Consider the following 13397-nt stretch of genomic DNA (forward strand, 5'->3'; position numbering starts at 1 on the left):
TGGGCTAAAAAGTTTGATTTGGGAAGGACTTTTTGACTTTTTAATTTTTTTAACTTTTTTTGTGAGAGAAGAATATAATAATTTTGAATTTGATGTGATATTTTATTTTTTGTGACTAAAATAATTTATTTTATATTTTGTGACTAAAATAGTTAAAAAAATTCCGTTTAACTCTGGCCAACCGGATAAACTTGAATATTTTAAAGAGAGAAACTTATCAGTGTTAAACCTCACTTGACTTGACTTGTACACGGTGTGTGTGGTGTGAGAGAAAGCAACCAAAACAAAAGAGAACATAAATCATTGACTCTCCCTCTCTCTCTCTCTCTCTCTTCACTCAGATCTCAATTTTCCCGATCTCTCTCTCTCTCTCTCTCTCTCTCTATACATTTCTACTACTCATCAATGGCGAATTCAGACGAATCCAACCCCCTTTTAGCGAATCAACCAAACTCAGACGATGAGAAGAAAGCCCCCAAATCCGCCGCCGCTCCGCCGGCAAAACAGTCGCCTCCACCACCGCCAGCTGCCGGAGCCACCTACGGCTGGACCGCCGATGGATTGCCGCTAGGGCATGGAAGCGTGGTGGGAGAGCCGATGCGTCGTTCTCAGTGGGACTCCAGCCTCTTCGCTTGCCTCGGACGCAACGATGAATTCTGCAGCAGCGATCTCGAAGTTTGTGAGTTCTTTTTTTTTTTTGGACAAATTTTCATTATATTGCTTAAAGGTTAAGCTTTTTGCATTTGATGATCTATGTTAATGGTGATTGCTTGTCCAATTTAGTTCTGGTTTTTTATTTTATTTTAGGGTTAATTGCATTTTTCACACTCCTTTAGTTTATCCAAATTCACTTTAGTTTCCATAGTTTCAATTTGAATAATTTAATCATTCCGTCTATTTTTTTTTTTTTTTTTTGTTAATTTTGTCTACGTCTACACATTATACACCTTAGAAATTATTAATTTTAACATCTAATTTAGATGGAAGAACAAAATTGAAACCTTAGAAAATTTACCAGTGTTTCAAAATTATTAATTTTAACCTTCAATTTGGACGGAAGGATCAAATTGAAACTATACTTGAAGTGTAGGAACCAAATTGTTCAAATTGAAACTACCGACAGGGGTGAGAAGTGTAATTAACCCTTTTTTTTTGTGTCAATTGTTAATTTTCCTGTTGTGGCATTGGCAAGATGAATTCAAATGAGAATCTTGTATTATATTCATATTTATGTTTGAATGTGTATATATATGTATGAATTGCTGTATAATAGATAGAGAGATTGATTGTTTAAGCTGCTAGTGAATTAAATTCCTATGTAAATGGTGAGTGATTTAGTTGGACCTAGTGTATCTATCTAAATCTGGATTGATATATTTGTTTTTTCATGTGAGATATGTGATTACAGACATACCAGTCTATTCAAATCTGAAATTTTTATGATACATCTATTCATTATTATGACAATTAGTTGTATCAGAATTTTTGATGAAGAAAGAATGCAGTATAGTGAGTGATGAATGGAAGAGCAATTAATTCATTGTCTTTCTACATGACCATATTCTAGGCAGTGGTAAGCATGCTAGTTGAGGAGTGTAATTTGTCCAAAAACATATATTTGTGTTGTATTTGATCTTACCGATCAAATTTACTATGGTTGATGCACCCCATCTTAATTGGATATATTTGTGTTCCATTTGATCATAGTGATCAAATTTAATGTAATTGATGAACCCCAACTTAATTGGATTTTATTTGGTTTTATCGGTTGGATTGAATGCCTTTTGCTTTTGATTGCATGGATCTACCCTGTTACATTTTTTTATAGTGATTAGGTTCCCTTTTTTTAATAACAATTTCTCTGTCTTCAAGTTAAAAAATGAAGAGTGGGAATGTGCATTTTGCTTTTTTGACAAATTTTCATTTATAAGTTTGAAGATGGTAAACCGTAAAATGTTAAGTTGACTGTGTTTGCCCTTCATTAGTTGTCAACCCATTTCATTGGTCTTGCATTTACTTTTTTAGTTTCATGATGGTTTTTGTATTGCTGTGTACAGTTCTCTATGCTCCTAATTCTCTTAATTGATGGGTTATCTGTGATTCATCAAGTCACCTTGCTGCATTGCTTTCTGATCTTGAGTTTACTTTACTTTTCTTTTCTCTTTTTGATTTTTCAATTGTGAATTTATGTTTTGTATTACCATTTTGCATCAGCGCTCTCTCTCTCTCCCCACTGATTAATTGGAATTTGGTAGGCCTCCTTGGAAGTGTGGCCCCATGTGTGCTTTATGGAAGCAATGTTGAGCGACTTGGCTCTAGTCCAGGGACTTTTGCAAATCACTGCCTACCTTACTCCAGTCTATATTTGGCTGGGAAATATATTTTTGGCTGGAACTTCCTGGCCCCCTGGTTTTCATATCCTAGCCGTACAGCTATCCGCCGCAAGTTCAATCTAGAGGCAAGTTATTCCTTTCATTTTAAAGGTCTGGTCTTGTTCCCACTTCACTGGAAGTGTTGTTTATGGTGTTTTCTTAATGTTACCTGAATTTTGAGTTCTTGAGTTTAGGGGTGGACATCGGCCCGTTGGCCCGCTCGGCCCAGTCCTATTTTTGTGGGGCTTGGGAAGATTGTTTTATCCCATAAGGCCAGGCTGGGCCAACATTTTCAACTTGAAATATTAATGAGCTAGGTTTGGGATTTATATTTTCAATCCGGCCCGGCCCGGCCCGCTATTAAATTATGTATTTATTTATAATATATTAAAATATATTTTTCTTGTTGGGATTTGGACTTTATCTTTGTTGATTTTATTGAAACTCACATTTGTGGTGATTTGTGATTGAATTTATTTAAAAAAATCCTTCAATTTATACACAAAATCTTTTAATTTATAATGATGTCAATATATTTATTCAAAAAATATAATGTATGATTGAATTTAATTATAGAATATATGTATATATATATATTTTTTTTTAACATAATGGTCCGATGGATAAATTTGAAATTTATAATTATTTTTTGAACTGGACTTGGACAGATATAGAAGTATGATGTTAGGGCCGGGCCTCCTTATCATGTAGTGTCTGCCCGTCTCAAACCCGGCCTGCCCGGCCCGGTGTTTGTCTACCCCTACTTCAATTTACCTTTGCTTAATAGTTATCCTTTGGAGTGATTACCTTTATTTGCCCGTCTTTCATCTTTAGTTTCTCTCTTAAGTCAATTGATTGTTTTGTATTATTTTCTGATAATAAAGATGAAACTCTCACCTTAAATGAATTGGAAACATCTAACCACAAGGTGAAAATATATTAGAGGACGACCTTGGTTTCATCCTTTTCATTCCCCTCCTTTCTCTTCGATTGCTCTTTGTGAACAAATTGATAATAAAGGTCATACCTTCCCTTCTCTTCTCTTCTTTTGTTTTCTGTTTTCTTTTCTTTCAAGCAAGGAACCAAACTTCATGTATAAATGTTTACATTTAACATCTTTAAGAATCAATTTTACAACTATTATTTTCCAGTGATCTTTTGCTATATATAGTCCTAAAGATTTTGCCATTGCAGGACTTCTTTTTTCTGGATTGTCATATTTGCTCTTAAGTTTTATGGTTTTGGTTTGAAACAAACAGGGCAGCTGCGAGGCACTTCACAGATCCTGTGGATGCTGTGGAAGTTTTGTGGAGGATGAGGTGCAGCGTGAGCACTGTGAATTAGCCTGCGACTCTGTAACTCATGTCTTCTGCCATGCATGTGCACTTTGCCAGGAAGGTCGTGAGCTCCGTCGTAGGCTTCCTCATCCCGGGTTTAATGCCCAACCAGTCTTGATTATGATCCCGCCTGGAGAGCAGACAATGGGTCGTCATGGAGCCTGAAGAGTATTCTGCCTCAGCATTAATATGATTCTGACTTTCTGCTCAAACTACAATTCCATCATGTACTTTGCCCTAAATTTGGTGTGTGTTCTGGCTTTGATAAGTAAACTCGAAATTTGGTGTTAATGTATACATAAGCTACCATGATAATATGTATGTTTTGTGTTTATAGTACATAGTAATTGTCTCTGGTGCCTAGTTAATGATATATGAAGATATGCCTTTTGTATGTGGACTAAAGTGAAGAATGCAAAATAAAAGCTGATAATCCTATGGTTCTTGTCTTAATTTTGTCTGACTGGCTGGGCTGTGAGGTTCGTGTTGTATGCTTGATTGCACATTTGTTACGTGTCACCTTAGTCTTGAAACTGAATGTTTGGTGTAGACTCGGCCATTGGAATGAGATTTCTACATTTTAATGCCAAACTTGGTACCTTAATGGAAAGTAGCTACCAACTGGCAGGCAGTTCATGTATACCAAGATATTTTTTTAGCTCAATGCGTAAACAATTGTAACCAAAGGCTCACATTGGTTGCTGAGAAGAAGCTGGAATGAAACCGAGGACTGCATCTTATCATAATGAGAGAGAGAGATTTCTATATACATTTTTCAAATATTGTCTATTTGGTATGACTTTCATTTTTTGTTATTAAAGATGGGTAAATTACAGCCCCGGAAGTATCTCATAGAATTTATTTTGGTCCCTAATCTTTAATTTATAGCAATTACATCCTTAAACTTTCCACATCAATCTAATTTAGCCCCATACCCTAGCTATTAGGGTTGCAAACGAGCTGAGCTTGAGCTTGGCTCAATAACTATTTGGGCTCAAAATCAACTCGGCTCATTAATATTAATAGAAAATCAACTCGGCTCATTAATATTAATAGAACTTGAGTTTGGCTATACTCAGCTCGATAAGATTTATTATTATTATTTTTATTATTTAAATAAAGATTTTTTTAAATAAAAAATATTATTTTTATTATTTAATACACAAATAATGTATTTATGCTATTATTTATATAAATTTACATATTATTTAATATATAAATAATATATTTATTATACAATTTAAATAAAGATAAATAAAGTGAGCTTATTCGAATTCAAACTTGGCTTGTTTACTAAACGAGTTGAGTCAAACCGAGCCGAACCAGTTTGCAAACAGCTTGATTCATTTGCAGCTCTACTAGTCATCGTCTTAAAAATATACAAAACATACATTATCATCTTCAGCTTTAACCCATCTGGAGAAATAGATCATATGCATGAATCTAATGTGAGCACAGAGCAGAGTCATACAATACAGATAGAAGATGCATATAATTTAAGTCATGCACAGATGCTGCCACTGAGATAAGAATCAAAGAGTTATTTAACTGCCAATCTACTTTCTGTGTCGTGCAAAAGCCAAAATGAAGCTGCTTTTTCCAAGCTTCATGCATCAAAACACTAATTTTGATGAGTGATGGCTTCAGGCATCTTTCACCACATTTGGTATTAAGATTTCTGATCAGCCGATTGAAATGGTTACAGGAGCAGCAACAATTTTGCCAATAACCTTACCTAATGATAAAGAAGTGTAAAAGAAAAAATCGAACCATGGGGAAAGGAAAATAAAGAAACTTGTAACATCTTAGTCAGCTAACATATCATTGTGAGGTAGTCTCTAATTTTGAAGCTAAAATTTTCTGTCCAACACGATGAAAGAAAAGGAGAGAAAATCACCCAAAAAAAAGTGCAATAGTCTCTTAACAAAAGGTACCAGACATGGAGAGTGATATTTGAACACAAAAACTCAACCTAAATGGTAGATAACATATTGGCCAAAATTGTCTATTCTCCGGGTGCTGAAACGCCTTGCTTCATTCTCTCCTTCTTCATCTTCTTCTTGGAGATTGGCTTCTTTTTCCTAGGAGGAAGGGTCTTTTGTGCATACATGTAAAGTACATAATTGCCAATGAGGAACGTTAATAGTAGGCCACCAACAACTATCAAGATGATCAATCCTGGGTTGAACCCTTTGACTTCAGGATCCTTGATCACATCTCCCTATTCAACATAATGGATGATGAAATGAAAATGTGCATCACATTCCAAAAACACCAAACAACAAAGATAAACTGTGAGAAACATGAGGACCCTAGAGCAACTACTATTTAAATCTCCATTCAATGCAATTACCACATAGTAGTTGAAGATAGTAGCTGAAAAAAACATCTCATGTTTCTTTAAACAAATATGTCATACATTCATCATCAATCAATGCACCCTGTTATCAAAATCTTACGATTCATGATTCGATTCACGATTTGATTCGCAATTTTTGCAAAATCGATACGAATCTATAGGTAAATCTATTTTGAAAGTGAATCCCTAGTGAATCGCACGATTCACAATCGATTCACGATTCAATTCACTTTTTACAATTCAAGCAATTTTTAAAATTATTGTGTCCAACATATTTTTAATTATTTTTTTCTCCATCTTTTTAGTGAAAATGACATAATACAACTTCTAATAACGCTTAAGGCCAAGTTTGGCATGATTGAAAAAAGACAAAAAGTCAAAAAGTCACTATCCTATTTAAGTCACATCATCTTATTTAAGTCACATCACCTCTCTAACACATCACTTCAAACCCAACCCAAACCCAACCCATATTTCATAAAAAGTCAAAAAGTACACTTATTTAGTCTTCCCAAACTAGGCCTTAATATCAAAATAACCAACATATATGCATGATTTGTTGTTATTTTAGTATTATTTTAGTGATCATGAAGTTTTAATAGGATTCAATCAGATTCAATCATACCCAACATATTTTTAACTTTTCTTCTCATTTTTTTTTCTCTTTAAAAAATTAAAAAATATATTTTAAAGATGTTTAAGATTAAAGTTACATTATAAATTATCTATTGTTATTTTATTAAATTGAATATCACATGTGTGAGGTCAGTTATTCCTTTTAAAATGTTTCAGGTTTTTAAATAAAAGATTCTAAATAATTCTTTCTTATTATTTGTTCACGGTTACGTTAAAAAGTATGTAGGTTTATTGTCCAAATATCAATATCATTGTGAATTATTGTTACTTTAGAAATTGATAGTTTGTCTATTTAATTATTATCTTTATTAAGAATGGTTGATAAGAAATATGTAAAAAAAAATATATATATATATATAAGACGGTGATCTTACATAAGAACCTTTGTTAACCTCTTACCTATTAAATTACGTTATTATCATTCAAAATAACATTTTTATTGATTTAAGTCTAAATATTTTATATTTATAAGATATATTTAACATGTAAATGTGTAGATATATATTTTTAAGTAATTTAGAAGAAGTGATCGAATCTTTACGATTCACGATTCGGTTCGAGACCATTTCGATTCACGATATGAATCTCGATTCAACAACTATGCAGTGCACAATGAAGCTTACCACTTGCACAATCACCAAGGACTCTACTGTCTCTTGAAGAGGCCTTTTAGACTGAGTGCAAGGAGAATTTGTAACTACAAGGTGGGTATGTGATGATTTTCTTGCTATTAATATAATGTCTACTTAGCTACCAATAAATAATGGTTCCTCCCAACAAAATGCACACCAGATGCCAGTAAATGAACTTTTTGAAGAGCAAGGCAATGTTAACTGCCCAATGTCATAGTTTGACACCCAGGGACACTTGCACTGTTGTTTTTATTATGCATAAATCATTATTGATAAACAAAACAAACTCTTGAGCACATTTGAGTTAAAACAACCCACAACCAATGGTCAATGATCATTGCCCTTATTAGCATGCTCTTCATCGATGAAAGAGAGGTAACCAGGCTAACGATCACAGAAAAACCAAAGTGGAAATGTACCGCTTCTCAAAACAACATCAATCACAGATCAAAGCAAAACTAAAATGGGGTTTCAAGCAAGCAATAAACATTGGAGTGTACTAGAAATACAAAGTCTAAATAGGTTTATACATCTTTTAAATGTGACCCAAATCTGACCAGTTTGGCAACCCAGTAAACAACTCGAGATGAACTCTACTTCCACCACCACCCAATTTTGACGAATCATACATGAAGCAACCATCTCAAAGAGTCCTCCGTTTGGTTTGGAATTTTCAAAAACAATTTTTTGAATTTTCAATCCGTATTTTTTTGTTTTTAGTGATTTCTTAAAATATTTTAATGATTTGTTTATATATATAGTTTTTAGAATCACTTAATCTACATATATTTAAAAAATACAAAATCTTTCAAAAATTCATTGAATACAAAAAAAAAAAAAAAAAAAAAGTATATTTTCGTATTCTGTTGTATTCAATGATTTTGTTTTTTAAATTTTTGTACAAATTTTGTACTTTCTAAGCGTATCTAAATTAAGTGAATCTAAAAAAAGAATTTGATTAAAATATTTTAAAAAATTCACTAAATACTTAAAAATATGGATAAAAAACTCATAAAACTGTTTTTAAAAACTCCAAATCAAACAGATGGGACAAAGGATGTATTGATGGCAATGGCATGCATAACCAATTCCACTGGTCTTGGTCCACTTCTAATCTACAGGCTGAAGAACCTAAGAGAGTGAATCAGTGATGAAAATGTACTACAAAACTTATGTTCCCTACAAATAGTTATATGATCTTATTACTCCTATGTGTTTCTGATTCAAGCAGACCTTTTTCCATCACGATAACAACCATTTTCTTTATCAAAGATCAATCAATCATCCAGAAGTATGAAGAAATTAAGATGACATAGCTGGTTGGCGATTCCACCAACATGAATTTTGATGAATGTATGAACGAATATAAACCGATTTTAATGAATGATGGAATGTCCTTATCTCAAAGAATATACACATTCAAATCAAGCTCAAAATAACGCTTCAAACAAAGAAAACAATGAAAATTGACTCTACAAACACTCGAATCAACATGAATTTTGATGAATGTTTGAACGAATATACACAGAATTTGATGAATGATGGAATGTCCTTATATCAAACAATATACACATTCAAATCAAGCTCAAAATAACACCTAAAACAAAGAAAAAAAAATGAAAATTGACTCTACCAACACTCGAATCAACATGGATTTTGATGAATGATGGAATGTCCTTATCTCAAACAATATACACATTCAAATAAAGCTCAAAATAACACTTCAAACAAAGAAAAAAAATGAAAATCGACTCTACCAACACTCGAATCAACATGGATTTTGATGAATGTTCGAACGAATATAGATAGATTTTGATGAATGACGGAATGTCCTTATCTCAAACAATATATACATTCAAATCAAGCTCATAATAACACTTCAAACAAAGAAAAAAAATGAAAATTGACTCTACCAACCAACACTCGAATCAACATGGATTTTGATGAATGTTCGAACGAATATAGATAGATTTTGATGAATGATGGAATGTCCTTATCTCAAAAAATATACAAATTCAAATCAAACTAACACTTCAAACAGAGAAAAACATGAAAATCGAAATCGCTCAAATCAGGTTGAAAGAAGATAGAAGCAGATCTGGCAAATCAATTATCAAAATTGAGAGAGAAATTTTGGAACTGTGAGAGCGTACCACGCTATCGAACAATGGAGGAGTGTGATCGGCGAACTCAGCTTCGTAGTCCATGGATCGATTTTGAAGAAGAGCGAGAGAGCAATTGATCGATTTGTTGATCGATCGAAGAGCTTCGAGATTCTACGAGTTTGGGAAGAAGAAAAAACACAGAACGTGAGAGAGGTGGTAGAATATAAGAGTAACACGGAGAATAATTCAATTTAAGTCCTCAATTTTGACTTATTTATGAAATTTGCCACATTACTTTTCTATCTCGTGTTTCACATTTTTCTTTTTATATATTATTTATTATTATTATTTTTTTACAAATCCAATATCCAAAACATCATTAAAAAAATGCAAAGGATGAGTTTATTTAAAAATTCAAAATTTTAGAATTAGCAATCTATTCATTTATTCACAAATTACTAGATTATATAGATAATATTATTATCATTTTGTTTGATTCAGTGCAACTTTTGTTTTCTTCATATTTTTTTTTATAACAAAATTTAATGGAAATATTTTTTGTCAATAACAAAAAATAAATTTAATTAGGTAAAAAAATATTTTTCTCTTTTAAAAGGTGAAAAATAAATATAAGAAAACATTGTCTATAAATTTATTTTTTTTGTTGAAACATAAGGTTTATTGATCATAATTTTTTTAAAGTAATTCGAAATGATAATTCTTACTTTATTATAATTTAATTTGATCGGATTGGTAAGAGTTGAAAGCTAATATAGGTTAAACGGTAATCACCCCATTTTACAAATTAGTTGTTGGTGAAAATATCAGAAGAATTATATTTTATTGATCAATAATGCAAAAAAATGAGACACAAATAGATTAGGTTGAGGTACGGATATCTTATTTTCTTTAATGAGATCAAGCCTATTGCAGTAGGAAGAATCCAAATACCGATATGTAGACATCCTATTTTTGACCGACCTTAAGACTCAAACATCATCGATTAAGCGCTCGGTGATGGTGCATGTTGTGCTCGTTTAGAGGTTTCGGAGTTTTGGCAGAGAGCCTTGTCTCCGGGCCTCTGAATTCTTTTGTGCTTCGGTTCGGTTTGTGGACCGAACTTTGTTTCTCTTTCCCAGAGGGAGGGAGATGATTTGTAGACCATCTCTTTGTAGTCGTAGACCACTTTTTGTGGTCGTAGGCTATTTTTCCCGTTTGGAGACTAGTTTCTGATTTTTGGAGCCTTCGGCCGCATGCCTTGTCTCGGGACTGCTTAACGTTCTCCATTTGGCGTAGTTTTTGAACCACACCTTGTTGCCTCTGCCTAGAGGAACACCGTGGTCCAGGAGACTACTTTTGTGGTGGCATACCACTTTTGATGCCCGTAGACTAGTTTTCGAGGCTTTCGGCCGCATGCTTTGCCTCCCGATCTCTCGTCTTGCATCTGTTTTGGTTTGTTTTTTGTACAAACCTTGTTTTCCTTGTTTAGAAGGTGGTATAAGGGTGAGAGACCACTTTTTCTCCTTGGAGACCACTTTTCCTTCTGCCAGCCAGTTTTCTGGTCGGATAACTGGCTTGCTTGGTCCTTGGGCCACATTTTCTGGTCGGCCACCACACCACTAGATTTCTTTCATGCCCTGGACTCTCTCCCACCATGGCTGACCAGTTTGTGTCTTGGAAGACCACTTGAAGTGGTCGGCCGACCACTTTAAGTAGCAGGCCGACCATCGACCACTTCAAGTGGTCGGCTGCTTTTTGACACCTTTTTGGAGATATTTTCCTCCAGCTGGCACAGCTGGAGGGCATTTGGGCTATTTATGAAGGGATTTGTTTGAGGCTTAGCTTCTCCAAGAAGCTTTGCCTTTTAGTTTCTATAAGAGGGAGGCTTCTTCTCCCTCCTTTAGGTTCAGAAATTTGAGGGTTGAGAGTTAGATATAGTCTTGTATTTATACTTCCTTCTTTGCTTTATTTTTGTGCCTTAAAGTGTTGTTTTGTCTTAGTTTAACACACAAACACACACTCAAACACCTCCCTTTGGTTGCTGAGGTGCTAAGGGGTTGTTTTTGGTGTTCTTGGACTGGTTTAAGCTCAAAGAATTTGCTAGAGTTGCAGTTGTAAATGAGGTCATCAAGGGTGAGCATTTGACCTTTAAATCCCCCTTTCTTGCTTAAGCTTTTAGCCCTTCTTGCATACGTTTTTAAGATTAACTCTTAACTAGAAAAAGTTCTATTTTTGCATGCTTAAAATAGTTGTTTCAGGTCACTTTTTCGTTTGGGGTGATTTACCCCATCTTAGGCCTTATTAGGCCTTATTTTGAGCCACCCCTTTAGGCTCTTGTTGAAGCCTTTGCATGACCTTTCTACCACTGAAATCCAGAGGATTTTCAGTGGTGGAAAGGTGGTTTTGGTGTCTTAAATAGGAGAGGGTCATCCCCTCTCCTTGTATTGTATTTACTTGCTTCATATGCCTCATGTTTGAGCACCTTTGTTAAGCTTATGTTGGCCATATCTTAGCTTGTATTTGTGGTTATTTTGCTGAGGCATACCACTGTTTTTGCTTGGTTTGGTCACTTCATGCATGGTTAATACACTCGTAGTGTAAATCACACAAACTAGCTTTATGTGCTTCATGAAATAGCATGTCATTCTAGCTTGTTTTCTTTCCATTTCAACATATTTTTGGTGATGTTTTTCCATGTCATACCTCTGTTAGGGTTTGGTTTGGTTAGCCTTTGCATGCTCCATGCACTTGTAGTGTATTTCCATGAAATAGCCTAACATGCATCATGTTGTAACATGTCATTTTAGCATACTTTTGACTTAGCTCTGAGAAGCTTTTGTCCATGTTTTAGGCTTAAGCTCTGATTTATGTTTTTTTGGTCATGCATGCCATGCTTTGTATAGCTATAGTGCATTCTAGCTTGTTAGCTTTGTGTATCAAGTCCACTAGCATGCATTACTTGGACTATTTTAATGATTTCTCATCATTTATTATATGATTTCAGCCCATGTTTCATGGCCATGCATCCACATTTGTCACTCATTCAATGCGTTTGAGGGATTGCCCTTTTATGCCTTAACATGAACCATTGCGTATGCCTCCATGCAATAGATTGCGAGCCATCATTTCAATGTGTTTTTGGGGTTATTTTTCCATAATATAACTCTGATTTTTATTGGTTAAGTCATCCCATGCTTGGTCTTAATAGGTGTAGTGTAATCCACCTTATTTGCCTCGTATGAATCATGCCTTATGCCCTCCATGCTAGCTTATTTTGGCTTCCTTCCATGCATGTTTTAGACTTATTTTAACATGTACTAGGACTGTTTTGGGTTGCCTTGATCACATGCTTCATGTTTTGCATTCTTGTAGTACAAGTGCCCTTGCTTGCTTCAAGCTTTAAGCACCATTGCATGCTTCATTTGTGTTGTGTACATGATTTGGCATCATCTAACATGACATTTTAGAGCTTTTAACATTGCCATGCTGCCACTTCATTCACTCTTTAAGTGCCTTTGAGTGCTATGCATCGTTGCCTAGTTTATGCCTTAGCTCGTATGCTTGCATGCCTAGGCCTTTGAGCCCTCATCTCAGCATGTTTAGGTCCTTATTTTGACCTACTTGAGCTCTGCCCATGCTTAGTTCATGCATTTTTGCCATGAATTGCATGCCTCCTTTGTAGTCCTCTTTACTAGCTCCATGCTTTAAGGAACCTAGCATGCCATGCTTGTGTTGATTAGGTGATTTGACATCATTTCTTGTCTAATTCCAGTGCACTTAGTGTTGTTACACTTCCACGCTTTTCACTCTTTAAGTATTCTTGAGAGTTGCACCTTAGTGCCTTAGTTGGTGAGCCAATTGGCATGCATGCTTATATATGCTTTTGGTGCCTTTGCTTTTGTGGTATGGCCACTGTTTTGGCATGACTGAGGTCTGTCCATTTCGGTTTAAGTCCA

General features: G+C 34.5%; 2 protein-coding genes across 2 annotated transcripts; one reads left to right on the forward strand and one right to left on the reverse strand.

Annotated features, from left to right (window-relative positions):
- Positions 1–216: 216 nt before the first annotated feature.
- Positions 217–4162, forward strand: LOC114281245 (PLAC8 family protein). The gene is made up of 3 exons (XM_028223687.2): positions 217–679; positions 2256–2458; positions 3632–4162. Exons 1-3 carry the CDS (start codon positions 406–408, stop codon positions 3872–3874), a joined length of 720 nt encoding a protein of 239 aa, XP_028079488.2. The 5' UTR covers positions 217–405; the 3' UTR covers positions 3875–4162.
- A 1333-nt stretch (positions 4163–5495) lies between these two features.
- On the reverse strand, positions 5496–9668 carry LOC114281244 (DNA-binding protein S1FA). The gene is made up of 2 exons (XM_028223686.2): positions 9490–9668; positions 5496–5930 (listed from the first exon to the last, which is right to left on the reverse strand). The coding sequence occupies exons 1-2, from the start codon at positions 9541–9543 to the stop codon at positions 5715–5717; spliced, it is 270 nt and encodes an 89-aa protein (XP_028079487.2). The 5' UTR covers positions 9544–9668; the 3' UTR covers positions 5496–5714.
- Positions 9669–13397: the final 3729 nt, after the last annotated feature.

Source organism: Camellia sinensis, chromosome 3, assembly GCF_055761805.1.
Source record: "Camellia sinensis isolate YWXY chromosome 3, ASM5576180v1, whole genome shotgun sequence".
Lineage (NCBI taxonomy): Eukaryota > Viridiplantae > Streptophyta > Magnoliopsida > Ericales > Theaceae > Camellia > Camellia sinensis.

Coding starts and splice junctions, on each gene's coding strand:
- LOC114281245 (XM_028223687.2), top strand. CDS start 406: ATGGCGAATTCAGACGAATCCAACCCCCTTTTAGCGAATCAACCAAAC. Junction 680..2,255: donor CAGCAGCGATCTCGAAGTTT/GTGAGTTCTTTT, acceptor GGAATTTGGTAG/GCCTCCTTGGAAGTGTGGCC. Junction 2,459..3,631: donor GCCGCAAGTTCAATCTAGAG/GCAAGTTATTCC, acceptor TGAAACAAACAG/GGCAGCTGCGAGGCACTTCA.
- LOC114281244 (XM_028223686.2), bottom strand. CDS start 9,543: ATGGACTACGAAGCTGAGTTCGCCGATCACACTCCTCCATTGTTCGAT. Junction 5,931..9,489: donor CTCCATTGTTCGATAGCGTG/GTACGCTCTCAC, acceptor TATGTTGAATAG/GGAGATGTGATCAAGGATCC.